The 24778-nt window shown below is 44.1% G+C and overlaps 1 protein-coding gene across 8 annotated transcripts in view; it reads right to left on the bottom strand.

Moving 5' to 3' along the window:
• Positions 1-24778, bottom strand: part of SYT6 (synaptotagmin 6) — a 71590-nt gene that overhangs the window by 12390 nt on the left and 34422 nt on the right. For all 8 annotated transcript variants that reach the window (XM_043964609.1, XM_043964611.1, XM_043964608.1 and 5 more), the window contains exon 4: positions 2299-2419. In XM_043964609.1, coding sequence (XP_043820544.1) covers positions 2299-2419 — 121 coding nt within the window. The remainder of the gene's footprint in view (positions 1-2298; positions 2420-24778) is intronic.

The raw sequence follows: 24778 nt of genomic DNA on the forward strand, positions 1-24778 counted from the left end.
GCCAGAACAGCTTGCCCACACTAGACATGCAATTCATGATTCTGACTAAACATATATGAAGTCAGGGTTAGAACCCTCTTGAGAGCTTTCTAGTAGGATACTGGGCTCATATCACCAGTAGTAAACAGAGAAAAGGTGGGAGGTGGAAACTAGAAGCTGAGATCAGAAATTTGACATCTGGAAGGCTCTCACACAAACTTTTCAATGAGCCAGAAACTAAGCAATGGGACAGAATAGTTATTTTAAAATACTATTCTGCAAAGGGGTCCATAGGCTTCACCAGCCTTCCAAAGGGTGCCATGACACACCAAAAGGACAAGAACCATTGCTAGAGCTCATACCTACCAATTGTAAATCCATAACAGAGATGAGCAGACAGTGACTTTATTTAGGAAACAGCAGTCAGTGGAGGAGCAAGATAGACCAGGTTTTGCCCATAACACTTAGTAAATGCAGGAAGCAGAATTTGAAACCAGGTTCTCCGAATCTAAACACTATAATCTTTTTTAAAAAAAACAACAACAAAAAACCCCCTACCCTATTCTACGGCCTTAGACCCTGACTCAAGAGAAAAGATAAATATCAACCACGGAGGCTCCCAGGACCCAGAACCATTCTCTGTGTTAGTTTTTCAAACCTTGAGCCCATAAATGCCAGTTCCTGGTGCAGTGAGAGGAGCTGGTTTGTTTTTTTCCAATCAAGCCCAAATATAATACCAGACCCTCCATCTCAGTGGAGAAGAGGTGTGAGTATAGGAGGGAAAAGCAAACTTAACTCAATAAAAAAAAGAAAAACCCTTCTGATTTGGAACAGCTTTTTACAGTTATTTCAGTGGCATTACCACAATCTAGCTTTCCAACACATCAATTTAATTACATCAGGGAAGGTGGTATAAGAATTTAGGTAGCAAAACCCTATTTCCCTCTGCAGCTTCAAGAGTCCTCAGTGAATTTCCATCCCTGGAACATACTTATTTTGATATTAAAATGAAATATACATTAGATATCTTTCAGGGGAAGGAGAGCTGCTGCCGCACAAGAGTCTTTTCACACTCCAGAAGTGGTTCTCTGAGCTTCTCTCCATGTCTTAAGAGTGGTATATAGAGTTGGGGGGAGGGGGGAAGGAGAGGTGTTACGGCTGTCTTTCTGGGCTGGTGCTATCTGGGGCAGACTTTGGCCGCCAGCCTCCCTCAGAGGTGTGAGCTTATCAGAGAGACATTAGAAACTGGGAGCAGAATCTTGGTGTGGTTCAAAGATTATATATATGTGAGTCTGTGTATTTATATTTAAGCACCCAGTTGCCTTTCCCCGAAAAACTTCCAGTTTCAAGGACTGATACCTCATATTTTTTTTCAAATGCCACAGGATGCACCTGGACATAGAGATTGGCAACTTGGATATTATTTCTTTACGGCTGCTATGATTATATTAAGCATGCTTTTCTGCAAGGAAAAGAAAATCTTAAATTTTGTTTCATGCAAGTTTGGGACCCATTCCTAATTGGCTTTGAATGTTGGACTTAAAGTATCAGGATGGGCTTGTTTAAGGTGACTAGGCTCTCAGGTACTTAATTAGTGATCTCAAATTTAAGTTTTTCTTGTTTGCCTTTGAAGAATCTAGCTAAGGATTTCAGTGACCATGTAATCTAAGGTCTACCTTCCATGCTGGGAACCTACAAGGGGAATTCTCAGTAGCATGACCCCATTTCAACTCTCAAGGCAAAGAATGATAGTTCAAGTTGATTCAGGGAGAGATTGCCAGGATTCATCTATCCTCTGGTAGCTAGAGCCTCAAGTAATCCCTCCTTCCTAAACTCTTATCACTTATCCCAAGACACTTCTTTGTGGGTAGGGAAACACATTGGCATAAAAGGTCCCTCTGAGATGGTCACTGCAGCTGCTCCAGAGATAAGAGTATTCTTTGTTAGAGGGTTAGAGCTGCTGTGCTGGATAGAGGGGGAAGAGGAGGAGTAGGTGCTGCAGCTGCCCCAGATAGCTCTTATGAAGTTGAGGCTGAGACTGAGACATGCAGAAAAACTCCAGTAGAAACACTACATGATGAGTGAATGTCATGCAGGTCTAGGGATGGAAAGGCAAGAATACTTGAATGGTGGTCAAACAGACCTCACCCAAACTTGAGGGTTCCTGTTTCCCCTTTCCTTCACTCCTCTCCTTTTCCTTCTCTTCTTATCCTTCTCTTAGAGGATTGTCATGTAGCTTTTCTATCCTCCTCCCCCAATACCCTTTTAGTCCCAAATGAGTTCCCTGAGGTTGAGAGGTGATAAAAGAAGGGACTGTACCTGAATAGCCTGTGATGTCCATTGCTTTGAGGTTGCGACATTTGATTACTGTTAGGGTGAGGCGACCTGCTGTGGGCAGGTAGCAGAGGGAAAACATGATTTCTCCCAAGTCCACACTCTCCTGGAAAGAAACACAGTATAGAGAGAGATCAGGGACATAGAAAACACCTGGACAAAGCAGAAAACACAATCATAGACTTTAGGTCTGGAATCAACGATGGTCTGGTAAATGTTTAACAAACAGCTGTCCAAAAACCCCCTATATGCACAATGTGCATTTAAATTTAATGTTCATTATTCATATTTTCTCCATCACTTTCCTAAGTCTAGATGGTCAACAAAACAATAAGTCAAGCAATGATTTGTAGCATTTGCTGATTTCTAATTTAATGATTAGTTCTCTTTTCTTTTTCTTGGGTGAGGCAATTGGGGTTAAGTGACTTGCCCAGGGTCACACAGCTAGTAAGTGTCAGGTGTCTGAGGTCGAGTTTGAACTCAGGTCCTCCTGACTCCAGGGCTGGTGCTCTATCCACTGTGCCACCTAGCTGTCCCTTAATGATTAGTTCTCAAGAGCTGGTTTAAGTTGAATCTAGCACATGCCTGACTGGAATGCACTTCCTTGATCACCTGGTACAAATTCCTCATTTGACACAGAAGCAAACTAAGCCTAGAGAGGCAATGTGATTTGCCCAAGATCATGGAGCAAGTAAGTAGCAGAGCAGGATTTTAATCCCAGGTCTTTTGATTCCAAGGTCATCGATCTCTTCACCATATTATATTTGTTCTTTTTAGTTAAATATTCTCCTTCAAAGACAGAAATATAGTTCTAGTTTATGCCCAAATATTAATTATTCTATGTTTTGGTGGTGAGCAATGAACTGCAAAGTGGGTCCCCAACAATTGAGGAACAAACTGGGCTACATGAATGCTCTGGAATAGTATTGTGCAGCAAGGAAAGATAGAGATGAAGAATTCAGAGAAATGTGGAAAGATTTATATGATCTGATGCAGAGTTCTTTAAGCAGAACCAGAAGAACAATAAACATGACTATGACAATGTAAATGAAAAAGCACTAAGAAAGGAAGACAAACTTTCAGTAATTGTAAAAGCTAGTCCTGGTTCTGGAAAACAGAGAAGGAAACATACCTCACTCCTCTTAGCAGAGAGGTAGGGCACTAATGTGAAGAATGTTACATATATTGTCAGACTTCCTATATTGTTTTTGTTTTGTTTTGTTACAAAGGAGGATTCAATTTGTGTGTGTGTGTGCGTGCGTGCGTGTGTGTGTGCGTGTGTGTGTGCGTGTGTGTGTATGTGTGTGTGTTTGGGTGAGTGTATATCCAGAACTGTGATAGAAAGACAAAATATATAAACAAAACATTGAAAAAAATTAGTATCATTCTGTTTAGATAAGCCAAGCACCAAAGAGAAATTCAAACTACCTGGGAGGGTTTCTGAACCATGGGTAGAAAATGGCACCAAAGTTCTGAGATTCCCTTCTGTTGCGATAAATATCCTCTGGCCTAATGCCTTTCTTAACCCTCCTTTGAGCTCCTCACTTGTCAGTCCCATATTTCATGCTTGGATCCTGCATCTCTTATGGATCATGTTTGGGGATGCAGAAGTCACTCTATTGCAAAGACATTGACGTTTCTCCATGCTCATCCTCATCCCCATCCCCATCCCCAACCTCATATTAATCCTCATCCTCATCTCCATTCCCATCCCTATGTCCATCTCCATTCCTACATTAGGGCTTCAGGATTTGGGACTGTTCTGGCTTTAGGCTTGGCCAGCCTTCCTTGATGTCCTGGTTCATTTCTCAAAGAGAATCATCCTCCCTTAGGTTTTAGAGCATCAAATCACCAATGTGGTCTCAGAAATAAAGCTCTCGGGCTGTCCATTTCTGAACCCCAAGGTCCCCACCTCCCTATCTCCCTGAATATCAGATCTGTCTGTTCACCTCTAGGTGGCACTGGCTCCATCCCTTTCAAAAGTCAAAGACTTGGTTTTTCCTAGAAACTAATTAAATCTCAGGAGGTCAACTAAGTGGGGATCCAAGAGCCTGGAGAGGGCCCATCTTGTCCCTTTCCAGGTGTAATATCTTCTCTCCTCCATTCAGCAGGGCTCAGCTGCCATTCATTCAATTATTCTACAATTAGCAAGCATTTATTAAGGGTCTACTATATTCATATACTGAGAGAGATACAGAAACAGAAATGCAGATAGATGAACAGATCCTGTTCTCAAGGAGCTTATAATCTAATAAGAAAGGCAGACACATAAATAACTGTGATACATGGGGGCAGTGAGATAAGTACACAAGAGGGAGATAGTAACAGCTCACATATTTCTATTGGGCTTCAAGGTTTATGCAATGTTTTCCATATTACAACCCTGTGAGAGTAGTCATGTATTATCTCAATTTTACAGATGAGGAAACTGAGGCTCAGAAATGTTACACTATGTGTATGTCCTCATTTCTTTTGACTCCACATCCAGTGTTCTCCCCCACTTTACCACGAGTGGCAAGGAGAGGTTCAGGTTCATACACTACAAAACATCTGACATCAGTTCCCTTGGGGGGTAGGCTGAGCCAACCTCAGTTGGGCCTTGGAGAAAGGGAAGGACTTTAAGAGACAGAAGAGAGTGTCTGAGGGTGTTCTAGGCACTGTGAATGAAGGCTTGAACTAGGCACAAACCCTCTGAGCACCAAAGATGTTTTAATTGGCTGACAATTCTAATAATTGGGTTCTTACACACTGAAATTCCATAGATGCTTTAAGTTGCCAAATCTTGCCATTTTTATATCCCTTGCATCTGTTTCCTTTCTAATCAACATCACCATCACCCCCATACAGGTCCTCATCCCTACTGGGCTACTGATTGGCCTCAGACATTTACTAGCCGTGTGACCCTGGGCAAGTTACTTACACTCTGCCTCAGTGCCTGGCACATAGTAGGCACTTAATACATGTTATCTAATTTGAATTGAACTGATCTCTCATTACTCACCATCAGACACAAGCCACACACTGCTTTGTCTCCCTCATGCCTCCTAGCACACTGACTTCTGCATATTAGATACTCAATAAATATTTGTTGAAGATGATGCCAATGTCTTTAGCCTCCCTGAGAGAAGAATTGCCTTTAGGTCCAGAGAAGGAAAGCAATATCTCCCTTCTCTGAATTAATTTGGCACTTTGTCCCTCTCTTCTTGTGATATAGTTATTCTTATACATGTCTCCACCCCACTAGACTGGTGGGGCCAGATCCTAATCTTGGGTGTCCCTGCTCCCCTTCTCCCCTCTGCTCCTACCACAGATTTTTGAGCTGAGTGAATGCTCAATTTTCCCTGAATGAATAAATGGGCCATGAATGAGCTAGCACCCACAAAAATTATTCTTGAAATCAGTAGAGATCTTCTGTCATTTGCCACCCCTGCCCCCCAACCCCACCTGCTCTGAGAAACATTGGTGTCATTTTCTTCTTTTTACCATTGTAACTCCCATTGGCTATGTCCTACAAGATACAGGAATCAGATAAGCCAGCTTCTGGTCCTGGCTCTGCCACTAACTCTCTGTATGACTTGGATAAGTACTTTCCCTCCCTGGTCCCTAAAAATAAGGGTTTTCCTTATCTGCAAAACAAGGGAGCTGGGCCAGATACTCTTGGAGGTTCCATCTGACTGACATTCGATGATCTTCTAGCCCACTTCAACTGGCTTACTTACTCCCACAAGGTCCTACATTTCTCATCTTTGTACTTCTGCACCAGTTGCCTGTGCCTGAAATGCATTTCCTCTTCACCTTTGCCTCTTACAATTCATAATTTCCTTTAAGACTCAGCTTGAGCGCCATCTATGACCTGCCCATGCGTCCTCCCCTGTAACCTTGCATCTATTTTGTACATGCCTATACTTAAGGAGAACCAGTGTACACACTATCTGTTCCTAGTAGAATGTAAGGTCTTTGAGGGCAAAGACAGGTTCACTTTCACCTTTGAATCCCAAACCTTGTCCATTAGGAAGTGTTTAATAGATACTTGTTGATTGATTGAATGAATAATTGCTTCGAAAGGCCAGAGGAATTCTCTCACTAAGCCATTATAAAGATGTAAAGGGACTGCTCCCCACATTTTACAGATGGGAAGTTAAGTCTAGACTGAATTCCTGGAAATATTTATCTTCTTGTTGCTTTCTCATTCTTAACTCTGGATTTACTAAATCACTCTTCAGCTAGTCTCTAAAGATTTAATCTTCTCCCTAAGATGCCCTCTCCTACCAGGGAAATCAACAGAGAAACATGGTGGAATTTACTCTAGTATGAAGAATTATTCCTTATTTCTCTTGGGTCTTTGAGTGATCAGAGGGCCTCAGGTAGGTGACCCCCTTTTCCTTCAGCTTTGATTTGGGGTGACAGATCTGTCCCTCTGAGAGGCTGCCATCTAACTAAACCCTAAGGTTTGATGCAGTAATGTTTTGGTTATAATTAGGACCAAAATTTTTTCTCCTCCTTTCTTCCCACCTTGCCCTTTCCCACACATATTCTGCTTCCCCCCCCCCCAGCTATTTTGTTTTGTTTTCTTTTTTTAAGTGAGGCAATTGGGGTTAAGTGACTTGCCCAGGGTCACACTGCTAGTAAGTGTTAAGTGTCTGAGGTCGGATTTGAACTCAGGTCCTCCTGACTCCAGGGCTGGTGCTCTATCCACTGTGCCACCTAGCTTCCCCTCCCCCAGCTATTTTAATCACAGTGCATTCAATTCATCCTTTATCCCTGGTCCCATGCAGACTCACATCAGACTCACTCACACTCAAGGCTTCTTCTAAGTGAAGGAAATATCTGTACCCAGAACATGAATGTGGCAAGAGAAATCTAGTCTTTGTTATAGGAATATAAACAGGTTGATGTTTTTCTTTTTTAAAAAGTAAATATAAAGAAAAGAGCTAAAGAAACTCAGAGAGTCAGCCTTTCCTCATGGGCTCTTCTCACCCTCTTCACGTCAGCCTTTCCCTCTGGTCAAAGCACCTCTCTTTTTTCTATTTCTTTTGCTTGTCATCTCTCAGCAAGTTCTTGCTTCATCCTAGCCTCCTTCTCTCTCCAGAAGGTTTCATTCTCCCACATTCATTGCATCCTCAGGCCCTGAACATTTTCCCATTTTTAAAAATCCTAATTAGAGATATTTGAGATATCAGCCAAAAATAAAGCTGGGGGTAGAGAAGGGATGTGTAGTGCCTGCCGCATTGTTGCTACCATCTTTTACCTGGCTAAGGATGGCTCTAGGGCCACCAGCTGGTAATGAGGTTCCCAGTGCTGGGGAGATCACCCATCATTAGGAGAGGGTCAGAAACCAGCTTGGCGCTCTTAGCTCCTTCTAGCTGAGGGCTTGTGAAGTGGACCTAGGCTGAGCAGCAGATGGGAAGTAGCACCTGCTGCTTCTGTTGAAGGGGTGAGGTGAGGGCTCTGTGGCCAGAACAAGAGGCAGGCAGATGTTAGTTCCTCAATAAATCTTTCCTTGAGTACAACCTGCCCACATGATGATAGTGCCAGTGGCATTAACAAGATACCATTTCTGGAGCTCTAAGTGGGGTCTGGGCAGTGAGACTTTTAAGGGCCAGCCCGTAACAAGGCATTGTGTTGGACTTGGTTACCTTTGGCCCATCTTCAGTGGTTTACTAAAGCATGTCCTGCCTTGGCCTGAAGTCAGCCCTCTCTGAGTGCGCTGGACAGGGAATCAGGAAATGTGAACCCTAATCCTAGCTCTGCTACGAAAGGCTGAATAACCTGGGGCCAATTTATTTTTCCTCTCTGGGCTTTTCTTCCCTCTTCTCTAGGATACAGTGGCTGGACCAGATGATCTCAGAGTCTCTTTACCTTTAATATTCTATGATTCAAAATGGGAAGGGGCAGAGTTCTCCCATCAACCCTTACTAAAACTTCTAACTGGTGTCAATCCCCTATGCTGAGAAACCCAACAGTTCACTTCTAAGATAGTAACACCTCACATTTCTACACCCCTTGAGACTTATGCAATGCTTTTCTAGTATCTTTGTGAGATAGGTAGTTGGGGTTTTTATCCCCATATTAAAAATGAGGAAATTGGAGTTCAGAGAGGCCAGGCTGCTTGCTCATCATCCTGAAGCTAGTAAATGTTAGAGACGAAATTTGGACCCAAGTCCCCTGGCTCGGAAGCCAGTGCTCTCTCCAAAACACTAAACAAAGCTGATGGGGTGAGGAAAACCAAACATGCATCCCTTCTCATCAGACTTCATTGCCTCTCCATGCCCCTTTGGGGAAGCTCTGAATAGAGCCAGTGTTGCCATTTGCCATCACGGGAATCTGAGCTTCAGAGAGCAAGGATGCTTTTTTTCCCCTTATTCTCAGAGAGCACTTTGGATATCTTCATCTTTAAGTGGTTTGTCTGCATCTCTCATCATCAGCTGGGAAGAATCCCTTACACTTTTATAAAAGCTACAGGAGACCAAAACTGAGTCTGATGCATTGGGCAAGAAGTGCAGTTAAGTTGCATTGTGTGCGTAGAGCTAGTCCAAGGAGGGAAAGAGATTGGCTTTGGCTTTAGGTGATGGCCAGCAGCCTCCTCCCATCTGCTGGGTTCTACCTTTGGAAACTGAGCAGAAAGGGCATGAGCCATCCTCCCCCACATCCCACAGTTTTCTTTATATATACATATATATGTACATATATATGTATGTGTGTGTGTATGTGTATATATAAATATATATTTTTCAGAGTAACTGTGTTAGGGAATCTGCTGCATACTGGGATGACGTGGTTTCTGAGCTTCACTCCTAGTCAGGCTTGGGACTCCAGGGCTCAGGCGGTGAGTCTGGGGGCGGTTGTGTTTGCAAGGGTGGCATCTGTATCTATTGTGATGCTTGGGCTCCCTGCTGTGAGCTCCAGGGGTAGGTTGTATTTGTTTTGTGTTCTGCCTCTTGAATGCCTTTCCACCCCAAGGGCTTTGTGGCTTTATGAATAAGTGATGAGCCTAAGCAAGGTGTCTTAAGTGATACTGTAATAAACTCTAGCTTCTAGTGACTGGGCAGGGGTGCGGCCAGGGAGAGAGAGAGAGAGAGAGAGAGAGAGAGAGAGAGAGAGAGAGTCCTTGAGAAAGCCTGGCCAGAATGGGGCTGGGTTAGCCAGGACCTAGGAGGATTTAGTTTGAGAGGGAGCCTCAGGTGGTGGAGTTCAGCTGTCGGGGATAAGTTGAGAGGCAAAAATGCATGTCAGCAGGGGGGTGAGCAAACTCTTCCATTTCTAAGCATCTTCAGGGAAACAGATGGCTTCATTTCGTAAACTTTCCCTCAGCCTCTGCCTTGGGAACCTGACCTTGAAAAGAGGTCTGTTGTATCACACGCACCATTACTTTTGGGCAAATATTCGTGAGTCAGAATCACACTGGGAGGTACCAGATTTCTTCCTAATGACTTTTTAAAAGGTGGGCGGAAGGCTAGGGAGGTTGGGGAAAAGTAAGGGTTTCAGTAAATTTGAGAAAGGCTGAGAAAACAGGCCACTAATATGAAACATTGGGAAGCCTGTTGCAATTGGAATAAAAGACAGTCTACTGTTAGGAAATGTCCAAGGGCCTGCTGGTCTACCCGAGGTCCAGTCATCCCATAAAGCAATCTCCATTAAGGAATAGGAAAAGGGAGCAAGTGGCATATTAATGGGGTTAATGATGGAGAATCTGTCTTCATTTACTGCCCCGAACTATGGTGTTATGTGAATGTTGAACAACTGTTGGTTTCTACTAGGGAGAGGGGAACATTTCAGTGGTGATTCTCTCTCTGTACCCCTCAATGCATTCATTATCTGTAGTGGGGTATGTAGGTGTTTGTATGTGTGTGTGCACGCTAAAAACTTTCTCCTATGACTGATGAAGAATTCCAATTTAGAGCAAGCATTTCTGGGAACAGACACTTCAGGGATTGGCAAGCCAGTGGGGGTTACAGCCTTAGTGAAGTTTGACGTGTAGTACAGGGTGATACCTAGAGGCCTGTAAGCTTGGCTGCCTCTTTAACAGACTTTGATCCTTAAAGCTCACCAGCTCTAGCTATACTCTTGGCCCACAGTCTGAAATCTTCTCTCCTCTATTATGTGGAGGGGGTCTATGGCTGTTGAGGTCCTGTCTAGCTCTGGGATGCTTGCCTTCCTATTCCCAGGAGCTCAGCAAGGAAAGGGTCACTGTCTGCTGAGGTCAGGCCATTCTGGGGGACAGCCACAGAATCAGAGACATCTAGAGGTTGGATCCCACCCATCCATAAGACAGGAGCCCCTTTCAGGGGGCAGTTTGGTGGCAAAGTGGATAAAGCACTGGCTCTGGATTCAGAATGACCTGAGTTCAAATCTGGCCTCAGCCACTTGACACTTACTAGCTGTGTGACCCAGGGCAAGTCACTTAACCCTCGTTGCCCTGCAAAACAAAACAAAAACAAAAACAAAAACAAAAAACATAGGAGCCCCTTTCTACAACATCCTTGATGAAGGAGTAGCCATTCAGCTGGGGCAGCTGCAGAGTGTGCAAGGTAACCCCCAGGTCTGCACTTTTCCACCAGGGCTCAGCTGCTTCTCCCTCTCCCCTTCACAGCTCCCCCTTTTCCATTGGTAAGTTCCTCTAACTTACTTTTAGGAATGGCCTAGACCAGCCATTCTTCGTTCTCTGGACTTCACTGTCAAGGCTTCCATGGGTATCTCCTCTCACCCCTATCTTTTCATCTCCTTTTTTATGTTATCCTCCCCCACCAGAACATAAGTTCCTTAGGCCAGGGACTGTCTTTCTTTTTGCTTTTATTTGTAATCCCAACCCTTAGTACACTGCCAGGCATATAGTAAGTGCTTAATAAATGCTTATAGACTTAAGTCCTGGAGGGGAGAAGCACTGGTGGAGAAACTACTGGGACTTGGAGTATCTGCTTCCTTTTGTCCCTCTCCCTGCCTCCCCCAACCACTAAGAGAGACAAATTGGTGGTGTCAGACTGCATTACAGATTGCAGGAGGATCCATCTCCTGTTCACTCAAACCTTCCCGGTGCCAGCACACTGGCCCTGGACTGTCATTTCTCAGGAAAATGCCTGTTATGTCATCCTCTCACTCAGTGCTAAATTACTCCAAAGGACACTGCCTTGTGGGAGGGAGGGTGGTGGTGGTGGGAGAGGAAGCTAGGTCCAGTTGGGGCAGAAGTATTGTTCCAGGAGATCTAATTCCCCGAACACCAAGGTGGAAAGACTCCCAGGAGCCCCATCCTGGGGAACGGAGCCTGAGACCTCGTGGTCAACCTTCACCCAGCAGTCTCTGGTCCCTTCACCTCACCATTATGCCCTTTGTCTTATGTGGTGACTGGGGAAGAGAGGAGAGAGCTCCGACTTGATCAATCAATCAATTGGATCACTAAGTCACTAAGCATTTATTAAAGTGCCTGCCATGTGTGGTGGATGTGGGCATACAAAGACAAACTGGAATAATCCAGACTTTCAAAGAATTTACATTTCATTAGGGGTGAAAACATAAGTAGGTATATACAAAGGGTAGGAGATGGAGGCTGAACCTGGACTCTCCCTCTTCCCTTCTACTTCTCTTCCCTCTCCTCCTCCTTCCCTCTTTCTCCTCCTCTTCTTTTTCCCTCTCTCCTCTCCTTTCCTCCCCTTTCCATCCCCCTCCATGCACTCTTCCTTCTCCTCTTTTCCCCTCCTCTTTTTCCTCCTTTTCTCCTTCTTCCCCTCTCTCTCCCTTCCCCTCCTCCTCTTTTTCCTTCTCCTCTCCCTCCTCTTTCTTCTCCTTCCCTTCTCCTCCCCCTCCCTCTCCTTCCCTTCCTCCTCTTCTTTTTCCTACTCCTCTCCTCCCCTTCCCCTCCCCCTCCATGAACTCTTACCCATCAGAACTGAGTATAATACTAAAGAGGGGAAATTAATTTTTTTTTTGGTGGGGCAATGAGGATTAAGTGACTTGCCCAGGGTCATACAGCTAGTAAGTGTCAAGTATCTGAGACTGGATTTGAACTCAGGTCCTCCTGAAGCCAGGGCCGGTGCTTTATCCACTGTGCAACCTAGCTGTCCCCACCTCCATTCACTCTTCCTCCTCCTTTTCTCCCCTCTTCCTCCCCCTCCTTCTCTTTCTCTTCTTTTTCTTCCTCCTCCCCTTCCCCTCCCCTTCCATGCACTCTTCCTTCCTCTTCTTCCCTCCTCTTCCTTCCCCTCTCCTTTCCTCCCTCCACCCTCCTCCTCTTTTACTTTCTTCTCTTCCCTCCTCTTCCTCCTCCTATTTTCCCTTCCTCTTCCTTCCCCTCTTCTTTCCTTCCTCCCCCTCCTCCTCTTTTTCCTTCTCCTCTTCCTCCTCCTCTTCTCCTTCCTTCCTCTTCCTTCCCCTCTCCCTCCCCTCCCTCCCCCCTTCTTCTTTTCCCTCATCCCCCTTCCTTTTCCTCCTTCTCTTTCTTATCACTTTCCTGGCTTCTTTCAAGACTCAGTCCAACTCTCCCCCTCTACAAGCAGCCTTTCCCCATCCCACCCCCCTACTGCTAAGATCTTCTTTCTGAGACCCACTTTTCCTTTACACGGTATAGATCTTGCATGTTGCCACCCCCATTAGAATGTGAACTCCTTGAAGGCAGGTGCTGTCTGTGCCTTTCTTTGTAACCCCAGCATTGAGCCCAGTGTCTGGCATATGGTAGGTGCTTAATAAATGCTGGTTGACTAACTGACTGCTGGATTTCACTGGTGTAGAGAACTCCCAGATGAGGAGACTCTCTCAATGACGCAGGTCAGCCCCCTCGCTGTGACTTAGCGTCTTAGAGATACAAAAGAGACATCCCATGAGCACAAGGCGCACGAACAGATGGGAGATCAGAGGAGAGTGGGATGTCAGGAGGAGGAATTGTTTTCCCTCCTATCTGGATAGATAGCTTTGTGGGCCACTTCTTTTTTTTTCTCTCTTGCCTCTGTCTAGTGAGGGGGGTTGTGCCTCCTTGCAGGCACCCTGGGGCGGGGAAGAGTGCCTCACCCACCAAAGAGAAAGCTGGGCTTTTCAAAGGGAAGAAACTGGCAGATCAAAGGATTACAGCATCACGGATTTTGAGCTGGAAGGGATTTCTGCAGTCCTTTACGTCAATACTTCTTTTTACAGGCAAGGAAACTGAGGCCCGAAGCGGTGGCCTCAGAGACGTAGCCAAGGTGACATACATAGCATCAGAGCAGGGCTTTGAACCCAGGCCCTCTGACTAAAAACTCTGCCCTCAGGGCCACAGATCTAAAGTCATGAGGGATCCTGGAAATCATCTATTCTAACCTCTTTCATTTTACAAGTGAGGAAACTGAGTCCCTGAGAAGGGAAGTGATTTATCCAAGGTCACAGTGATCATAAGACATAGATTTGAACCCAGGTCCTTTAACTCCAGGGACTTTGGTTTCCCTCTGTGCCTTTCTGTTCCCCCCCCCCACCATATCATATGCATACTTCCAAAGAGCAAGAAGACCTCACACTGCTTTAATATTGCCTTATACACTAAAAACAACACCCACCCTCCTTGATTCTCAGCCCCCTTCCAGAAGCCTAGAGTTTAGGAAGTCCCTCTTCAGGTCTAACCCAAATAAATAGCTCTCGTGCAGTTTTAAGCCCTGCCCTCTGGTGCTGTTCCCCATAAAAAAGAAAGAACAGCTCCGCTCATCATTTATTCATCGCCTCTTCATAGACTCTAGGCTGCTTTTTAATTTCTAGTCAACTGCCTCTTTTCTGCAAAGATAAATTCACTTGAGTGAATGGTATAGTGGAAAAAACAATGACTTTGGAGTGGAATGGCCTGTGTTTAAATCCTGCTGGGCAAGTCTCTTAACCTGGGTGGGCCTCTCTGTTCCCATCTGGTTTTTGACCTTTGACCCTATAATCAATCCCTTTGTCCCCTTAAGATTTTTTTTTTTTTGGACATCCCAAGGAAAGTCATAGTTATTTTAAAAAAATTCCTAGAGGGACAATGGAATTGGTCATAGGATCAGAAGTTTGGAGTTGGGAGAAATTTCAGAGGATATGCAGCCCAACCCTCTCATTTTACGGGTGAGGGGACAGAGAGGCCCTGAAAGCTTAGTTACTTGTCCAAGATCTCCCAGGTGGTAAGCTGGATTTGCATTCAAGATTCTCTGATGCTAAAACCAGTGTCCTTTCTACCATACTATTTGGATTTGTGGTCTGCGCTCAGAATTTTACATAAGAAAATGACCTCCCCAGATTCTATAATATGAGTGTGTGTGTGTGTGTGTGTGTGTGTGTGTGTGTGTGTGTGTGTGTGTATATGGGGGGCAGAGTGGGAGGGGAGACAGTAAGAGTATTGAAGTAGCCCACTCGAAGAAGAGGCAACTTTAGAGACCTGGGGTTCATAGCCATACCATAAGCCCACAGATTTATACCAGCTAAATACTACACTGTGAAAGTACCTCCGAAACTAAAAAATCTATCTTTAGGCATGTGTTGGGATTGTTATTATTAACTATAACAAAGAACTGATTAACCATCTTTTACTTCTCTTGTAAGCATAAGGTTATAGGATCATAGATTTAGAGCTGAAAGTAGTCATTCAATCCAACTCTCTCATTTCGTAAGATAAGGAAACTGAGGCAGACAGGTTAAATGACTTGCCCAGGATCAAACAGCTAATAAGTAACTGAAGCAGGTCTTCTTGACTCTAAGTCCATTGCCTAATCCAGTGGGCCATCCTGATGCCTAAGAATTAGGGTTGGTAGGGTACTCAGAGATCAGTGAGTCCTTTTTTTTTTTTTTGGTATTATGGAATGCTTTGACAATCCAGTGGAAGCTATGGATCCTTTCTCAGGAAAAAAATATTTTAAATGCATAAAATACACAGATTTACATAGTAAACCAATTATACTGAAATGCAGTTATCAAAATATTTTTTTAAAAGTCCAAAAATCTGGTAAAAAGCCCTCATTTTATAGAGGAGACAGTTAAGGGCACCTAGGCAGTTGGTACCAGTCGGGATTTGAACTCACATCTTTGGACTCTAAATCCCATACTCTTAGGGCAGCTAGGTGGTACAGTGGATAAAGTACCAGTCCTGGATTCAGGAGGACCTGAGTTCAAATCCGGCCTCAGATACTTGACACTTACTAGCTGTGTGACCCTGGGCAAGTCACTTAACCCTCATTGCCCTGAAAAAATTTTTTAAAAAATTAAATCCCATACTCTTTCCACTTGACAGGGCAGGAAGGTACCCCATGTAATTTGCTCCTCAGAACAATCCTAAACTCTGTACCCTAGATGTGGCAGTCAGGCCCTTGTGTGCTGGTTTAGATAGATCAACCTCCCTACATATAGAGCATCTGTCTGCTGGGCTATGGAGTGATATGCTTTTTATGTAGTTTTAGAAGGTGTGTGGTGGGGAGGGGGTCAGTAAAAAGGGATCAGGACTAAGGGGCGGTGGAGAAGGGAGGGAGCAGCAGCCTGCTCAGCACCTCGGCCCCCTGGTTTGGAACCACAGGGATCTGCGCTGACCCCCACCATCCCTCTCTGGTGCTGGGTAGTCAGGATAGGAAGCCTTTCAAGTGCAGACAATAATGTGATGGAAAGAGAGGGGAGTGGAGCGAGACACAAGCAGTGGGGGTGGGGGTCCACAGGGGCAACTCCTGGGAGTCTGGGGCCGTCCCCAGTGAATCTAAAGCCCTTTCTCAGGGGAGCTGTTACTCATCAATCTGCAGCCTTGTCTCAGCACTCCCTCGCTTGTCCCCATTGCTCCCCTAGGAACAAAATGATGAAACACCAAATTAGCCCCATTATTGTTACTCCTCTAGAAATTACAGACTGTATGTTCTGGCCATGCCAGCTAACGTCTCCCACCACTGAGCAGGTGACACTGATGGCTATTTCCTTGTGTCCAGGAACCAAGCTTAAAGAGACAAGAACAAACACAGAATAGGAATTCAGGGCTGGTGATGCAGCCAGCCCACGTGGAGAGATTAGGGAGCTCAGCTGAAGCTGCAGATGCCTTTATCTTAGGCAGAGGCCACACCTCAGGATTTTTGAGTGCCCCCATGGTAAGAACTCATTCCTGACCAATCCTACTGAGCACCTGGGATGCAGGGGAAAGTACAGGAAGACTCTGCTGGAGTCCAGATAACTGGGTCCTTCTCCCACCTTGGTGGATTACTAGCCCTGTGACCTTGGCCAAGTCACTTAGCCACCGAGCCTCGGTTTCCCTTATCTGTAAAATGGGGACAGTGAAGACTTCCAACCCCTCCTCTATGAACTGTGAAATGCTATGTAAATGTGAGCTAATGTTATTATAACGCTAGTGCCAGGGGACTTTTAAAAATGCTTTCAACTGAATAACTGGAAGCTGGGATAAATTCCTATAAACATTTCAGAAGCTCTCCAAAGACAGATTCCCCCTTGTTTATAACCTTTGTACATGGCAGAGCCCTGCCTCCTTAGAATCACAGGATTTAGAGAAACCCAGGCCTTCTGACTCTAAATTCAATGTTCTCCCACCAGTTCATGATGCTCCTGGGGAGCTGGTCCCCTTTTCCTTCTAGCGTCCAACAATTTTTTAGGCTCCTCTTCTACCTCAATACTGAGCTTTTCTCTCCCTCCTACATAATCACTCATCATTTCTTCTCTCCCTGATCCCCTTCTCACCTCTTCCTTCCCCCTTCCCCCTCCATCTGCCTCTTCTCACACACCAGACATCCACATTCTCCTGCCTGTGTCAGCTTGAGGATGTGATTCCCAGGGGGAGGGAGGTGACTAGGCCACACTAGAATTGCCTGCCTCCTTCTCATCCCATCTTCTCTTTCTTCCCAGGCACATGTTGGCTCCTTTTCCTTGTGCTCATCCAGAAGCTCACCAATCCAGAGGAACCAGAGAGACAGGTAGTGAGGCTAGAGTCAGAGGCCTGAAGCCTAGCTTTGCCGCTCAGGACCCGAGTACGTCATTGCACTGTGCTGGATACCAATTTCCTCCTCTGTGAAATGAGGGGGTTGGGGTCAGCGTGGTGCACGGACGAGAGCTGGGATTTTGAAGAAATCTTGCTTCTGACTCCTTACTTGTGTGACCTTGGGCAAGTCACTTAACCTCTGGGGCCTCTGTTTTCTCATCTGTAAAATGAAAGTGTTGGACTAGGGGGCTTCGGGGTTCCCTTCCAGTCCTAAATCTATGATTCTATGGCTGGATGAATTCAAAGGTGCCTTTTAAGCCTGGATAATCCTCAGCTATCCAGAGAAACAGTGTCTGCTGCTGTTTCCAGCTCCCACCAGCAAAGTAACCAATAATGTCCATTGTCATCCTCAACATCACTGAGCAAAGTAACTAGTGTTTTTGTACTTCCTCATATCTCAGAGTGTAAACTCTTAGAGGGCAGAACTCTACAAAGGGGTACATAACTCACATTTCTATCCGATTTCTAATTTAGAGCCAAAAAGGACCTTGTTGTTGTTTAGTCAATTAGTTGTGCCTGACTCTTCCCCATTTGGCATTTTGTGGGGTTTTTTTGTTTTTGTTTTTTGGCAAAGATACTAGTGTGGTTTGCCATTTTCTTCTCTAGCTCATTTTACAAATGAGGAAACTGAGGCAAATAGGGTTAAATGACTTGCTCAGGGTCACACAGCTAGCAAGTATCTGAGGCTGGATTTAAACTCAGGCCCTCCTGGCTCCAGGGCTGGCACTCTATCTACTGGGTCACCTAGCTGCCACCAAAGGGACCTTAGAGATCATAAGATTCAAATTTATCTTTGAGAAAGAGTAAGGGACTTGTTCAAGGTCATTTAACCAAGGTCAGTGCCAGAACCAGGTCTACCTAGTGTCTTGACACTTCAGCTGGTGTCACTCACTGTGAGGTGGATGCTATGATTCTCTGTAGTTTATGATTAAAAAACTGTAACTCAGGGATGTTAAATTACTTGATGGGATCACACAGTAACTTGTAACACTGGAGGGATTTGAGTCCAGGTCTTCATTTCTTTCCAGGTCCAGCATTCTATTCCAAGATCCTATAATGATCCTGTCTATGTAACAACCATTCTTTGATTCTGAAGCTTTTTCTCTGAACTACAGAGAAACCCCTTGGGAGCTTCTTGGAGAACAACTAGCTGTTCATCACATTGATGTAGCCTCAAGCATTTAAAAGCACTTTCCTCACAACAGTTTTGTACAACTATTATAACCCCATTTTCCAGATGAGGACACTGAGTCTCAGAGAGGGAAACCTTATACTGGGAGATTGTTCTTGTGTCTCTTTCTTATAAGGATAATTTGTTTGTTTTTTTGTTTGTTTTTTTTATAAGGATAATTTTTAACATAGAAAAACTGATTTTGAGCACAGGGTTAAGTTGAAAACATGACCCATTGGGTAGGAGAAGTAATTCTCTGTTTACTTGACAGTTTAAGTTCTGTCTGTCTCCTGGGATCCTTCCAAGGTGCAGGACCCAGGCAGGCAGTTTGCTTCTGGCTGCCCATCCCCCCACCCCATCTCTGGCTCACCATGGGAATAGGAGACCCTGCTGTCGGTACCAGGCTGCTTGCTTTGTGGGTGGTCTAGAACTGAGATCTCATACTCTAGGCTCAGGGCTGGGGCCCAATCTTTGCCATAAGCAGGAAAACAGACCATGAGCTAGCTCTTCTCACTTCTGATGAAGGTGCTTTATCGTTTCTTTGAGCTGCCTGATGCTGAGGTGGAGGGGAGGAGGAGGGGTGGCATTGAACCATGCCAGGCCTCATGCTTCTTGTTCCAAGCACTGGGGCCTCCGCTCATTTCAGGAGCTGCTTGCCTGAGAAGCAGCTCATTCTGACTGCAGAAAGGGAGAGAGAGGGAGAGAGAGAGAGACCGAGAAAGAGAGAGAGAGATAGACAGATGGACAGAGACAGAGAGACAAAGACAGAGACAGAGACAGAGAGAGAGAGAGAGAGAGAGAGAGAGAGAGAGAGAGAGAGAGAGAGAGAGAGAGAGAGAGAGGAAGAAACACAAGCGAACTTTTCCCTAGGGGAAAAAGCCAGCCATTGAGAAAAGGTCACTAGTACCCTAAGAAGCCAGGGAGGCTCCTGGCAAATCACTGAGGCCTCCCTCTGGGTCTCTGATTCCATCAACTCTAAGGCCAGAGGCTGGTTATCTCTTTTTCCCTGTCTCAACCCACCTTTCACTGAGGTCCCTGGGGACCTCACAGTGATCAGTCCATCAGTACCCATGAGCTACTGAAAGATGACCAGAATTAGCATCCCCACAGTCACAGAGTCCAGGACACTGGAGGAGTCAGAGGGATAAATTCTGTGCCTGGCTCCCATCCTGCCTTATGTCTGGGTTTCACTCTGTTCTGAGCTTGTGCTCTCATTTTCCTGCAGGCCAGGCCAGTCTCCACCCCACTTTCTCCCTGTCCATCCCTTTCTTTCCCTTGATTGTAACTCAAAGCCCACTCATTCTGGGAAGCCTCCCTTAATTAGTTTAGTCTATTTCCCATCTCCCAGTACTATCTCTGGTGCACCCTTTCCCTGCAATACCCTCAGAGGGCTTGCAATCACCTTCTATTATACCTCTAACCTTGGCAATTACATTTGTCTAGTCTCACAAAGGCAGCACTTGACCTGGAACTATGAAGCCTTGATTTGAGTTCCCAACCTAACTCTGTTTAGCCATAGGGTGGTGGGGCAGGTTTCAGAACCTCTCTGAGACTCAGTCTCCTAATCTGTAAGATGGGGATAATAATCTTGAACTATAAATACCTCACAAGTTATTTACAGTTGTATAGTATACAACCAAGGTTGTGAGGAAACCACTTTGTAAACAATTATACTAGCTCACATTATGGGGCAGCTAGGTGGTGCGGTGGAGTAAGGAAGACTCATCTTCCTGAGTTCAAATCTGGCCTCAGACACTAGCTGTGTGACCCTGGACAAGTCATTTAACCCTGTTTGTTTCAATTTCCTCATTTGTAAAACAAGCTGGAGAAGGAAATGGCAAACCGTGCTAGTATCTTTGCCATGGTGGAATCATGAAGAGACAGACCAACTGAAACTACTAAAAACCAACATTATAGAGATCTTTAAGCTTTGCAAAACACTTCATATACTTTATGTCACTTGATACTCAGGACAAGCCTATGGGATAGGTGCCATTATTATCCCCATTTCACAAATGAGGAAATTAAGACTCAGAAAGTATAACAAGTCAGTGGCAGAGACCAGATTTGAATCTTGTTTTTGCCTTTGTATTTGTGGTCTCAGAGCTTGGCACACAGTAAGTGCTTACTAAATGCTCATCCATCCATCCATTCATTCATTCCTATCTCCAAGTCTGAGAATCTTTTCATACTTTGTTACACTGACTCTTGTAAACTGTAAAACTCCATATGTCCTAAATCCCTCATTTTACAGATGAGAAAACTGAGGTCCATAGAACTTGGGCTACCTAGGTTATCAAATATGGCAGGTGCAATCTAGTTGAGACCCTTAGGAGGCCTGTTTTAATGTGGTAGAAAGTGATGGAATGTGGTCTTTTCCCAGCTCTAAAATGTAATGATTTTAGGTATGGGGGATAAGTAGCACATTAAGTACCTTGTGCATTGAGTTGGTGCTGCTAAAGGACTCAAAATAGTGCCTTTCCATAGAATATTCTCTTCCCAACCTTTTTCTTACCACTGATTTGTTTAGAAGCCCCCCCCCTTTTAAAATAGACAAGCCACAGGCAAATGAATTCAGTCAAGAGCTAAAGAATCAACTATTCTAAATTTGTGTGATTTTCCTTGTGTATTTATATTCTTTCTTTCTTTCTTTCTTCCTTTCTTTCTGTCTATCATCTCTCCATCCATATCTCTATCAATCTACCTCTCCATCCATATCTATTCATCTCTATCTATCAATCATCTATCTATCTCTCCATCTCTCCATCCATCTCTATCCATATCTATCTATCTATCTATCTATCTATCTATCTATCTATCTATCTATCTATCTATCTATCTACCCATCTATCTATCTACCCATTTCTGTCTCTCCTATCTATCTATCTATCTATCTATCTATCTATCTATCTATCTATCTATCTATCTATCTATCTATCTATCTACCTCTCCATCCATGTCTATCCATATCTATCTATCTATCTATCTATCTATCTATCTATCTATCTATCTATCTATCTATCTATCTATCTATCTATCTATCTATCTAACTATCTGTCTGTCTGTCTCTACTACCTATCTATCTATCATCTATCTATAATCTATCTATTCTCCTCTCCACCTATAGATTACCAGTTCCCTGAGAGAAGAGAATGTTTCATTTTTGTCTTTGAATCCTTAGTACCTATCACTATATGTGTGGTATATAGCCAGCATTTAACAAATGCTAACTGACTGATCGAAGAATATGATTTGCTATTATAACTGCCATTGGATCAAAGGATCCTTATAGTCAGGGACCATATCTATACCTTCATGTGCATTTCAAATGGCAATACCCTGCCAACTACCTTGTGAGGGCTCAGTGGAGACTTCTGCCTATCTTCCTGACTGTACAACTTGGAACAAATGTGTTCTTGTTTCTAGGTCTCAGGTTCCTTATCTGTAAAGAGAAGATAAACTTACCTCTCTATTTGGGAGGTGATTCTAAAAAGAGCTACAGTATCTACTCCCTACCCACAAAACACTCCCTGATAGAGATCTCCCCCTGTGGACTCCTTTGAATCCTTGCTCTCAAAATGTAGTTCCTTCAGGTGGCCCAAAATGCTACTCACCTGGTGACTGAAACCCTTCTGAGGCCTGTGACAGAAAGTCGATAGACCAAGCTTTTAATAGGAACTGAGCCCTCTGTTTATCCAAAAATATTCAGTGTCCAGGGTTGAAGCACATAATCTTTCAAAAGCATGGCAGTGGGGAGTAGAGGGTAAGGGGGGGAGAAGTCATGGGGGAAGGCCAGTGGGTAACTTTGCGAGGAAGGTTAAACCTTCCCCTTGCTGCTTTTTCTTAAGGGCCTACTGGGGAGGGAAGAGGCAGCTCACTTAAAAGAATATTCTTTGGGTAGAAGGAAGGGAGAGGACAGAATATATTAGAAAACCCCATACGGGGGTAATATTCTCCCTTTTGCAGGAGATCTCACTCTTTACCAGGAGCTCATTGCCTACCTATCAAGAATCCATCAAGGGTGTCTCTGTAGTTGGCATGATAAAAAGGCCTGATACCTCCTTCCATACCCTCATTTTTCCCCTTTGCCATAAAAAAAATCCTAAAGCATAAATGCCAGAGGACCTGTGCTTTCCTTCTCAGCAGCCTTCACTGGTACCACATTATTTCATCTTTAGGGGTCCCTAGAAGCTATTGAGCCTGGGCTGATCCCAGACAAAATTGTGAAGTTTAAATAGTCTGGCCTCACCCCTCATCCCTATTGTCCAATTCTGGTGCCTTCCATGAAATGCTGCACTATCCCCCCACCAACTTTTTAGAGTCTATGGTTTCCAAGCGATGCCTGTTCTATTAGACCTCAATACATTCCATGTCCTCCATCCAAACTGACTTATCCTGTGTGTGTCTCATTTCTCCAAGGCTTCTGCTCTTTGCTATGCACAGTGACATCTAGTTAATATGTTAGACTAATTATGTAGATGAGTTCGGGAAATCTGTTCAGATAATGAGTTAGCACTTTAAATGGGGCCATCTTTTAAGACACTGCTTTAACTCAAAGGAGTGACTCTACCCTGGAGGAGAGAACAGGCTTGGTGGAAGAAATCTTGATGGATGGGCAATCCTTTTAGTGTCTCAAATCATACCACCAGCTCAGTCTTTAGTTTATGTCTCCTTTTCATGGAGGGAGACTCTACTCTCCTATTTGGAAATGAAAGGAAATATGAGAAATAAGCACTACCTTTCAGTCCTTTGAAAATCATTTTCCTACTCTTGCCCTTCACTCAAATATATGTGCTTCATAACACACAAAAAAATTGAAGAGATGACTCATGGAAAAATGTCGATATTGACATGCTAGTTAATTTCACTACTGTTGGCCATGTAGCTCAGGGTAACTGTAAATGAAAATATAATTGTAAATGGATTTGAGATTCTTTAAAAATGAATAAAAGTCACCACCTTGGTGACAGATCAGGGCAGGTGGGAAAAGCACCTAACTAGGGATCAGTAGAATGTAAGCTCCTTGAAGGCAGGGAGTATGTTTTTGTATCCCCATTACCTAGTAGAGTGCCTGACACAAAGCAAATACTCAATAAATGTGTAAGCCAGCTAGGTCAAATTCAATAAACATGAATTAAGAACCTACTATGTGCCAGGCATTGTGCTAAGTACTGGAGATATAAATAAGAAAAAGCCAGTCCTTGAACTCAAGGAGTTTCAATCTAAAAAGGGAAGACAGTATATAAAGGGAAGCTGGGAAAAGGCAAAATGTGGAATTCAAACCAAATGGAGCTGCAGATAGAAAGCTGCCATAGTGGTTAGAGCTCTAGACCTGGAGTCAAGACAACTGAATTCAAATCCTGCCTCAGAAACTTACTGGTTATGTGATCCTGCACAAGTCAACCTCTGTCTGCCTCAGTTCCCTCAACTGTCAAATGGGGATAAAATTGCACTTACTTGTGAGGATCAAATGAAATAATATTTGTAAAGCATTCGGCACAGTGCCTGGTACATAGGAGGCATTCAATGCTTGTTCTCCCCTCTGGCTCCCACTGTCTATAGTATAAAATACTTATAATATAAAATACTATAATACTTAGCTTGGCAGAGTTACCATGTAGAATCAAATGAGATAACATGAAAAGAGCTTTGTAAACCTTAAAGTGCTACATAAATTCCAGCTGTTACATTGTTGAGGTCTGGGTCTCAGAGCAGACTTGTTCACAAGCCAATTGTGTACCCTTGGACAAGTCACTTAACTTTTTAAAGCTTCAGGGTAAAAGTCGCAGGGTGGTAAACTTAGACTTGATATAGAAAGGAAAATCTTCTTAATAACTGGAATTATCTCAAGGTAGAATGGGCTGCCTCAGGAGCTAGTGAGTTCCCACTCCCTGTTTTTGTTTGTTTGTTTTTTGTTTTTTGGACAGGGTAATGAGTGTTAAGTGACTTGCCCAGGGTCACACAGCTAGTAAGTGTCAGGTGTCTGAGGCTGGATTTGAACTCAGGTCCTCCTGAATCCAGGGCTGGTGCTTTATCCACTGTGCCATGCCCTCCCAACTCCCTGGTTGTCCTCAATCAGTCACTAAGTATTTATTAAAGACAAAAGTGATGCAGCTCTTGACATCAAGGAGTTTAAAATCTAGTTGTGAAAGATGACATATTAGTTATAGAGTTCTATATGAAAAAGATACAAGGCAATTTGGGTGGGGGTGAGGGTGTGGTTGTGGGCATCAGAAAAGGACTCATGTAGGAGTTGACATTTGAGTTAAGCCTTGAAGGAAGCTAGGGATTCCAAGAGGTGGAGGTAAGGAGGGATTGCATTGCAGGCATAGTGGACAGTCAGTGTAAAGACAATGTGATAA

This window comes from Dromiciops gliroides, chromosome 4, assembly GCF_019393635.1.
Source record: "Dromiciops gliroides isolate mDroGli1 chromosome 4, mDroGli1.pri, whole genome shotgun sequence".
Lineage (NCBI taxonomy): Eukaryota > Metazoa > Chordata > Mammalia > Microbiotheria > Microbiotheriidae > Dromiciops > Dromiciops gliroides.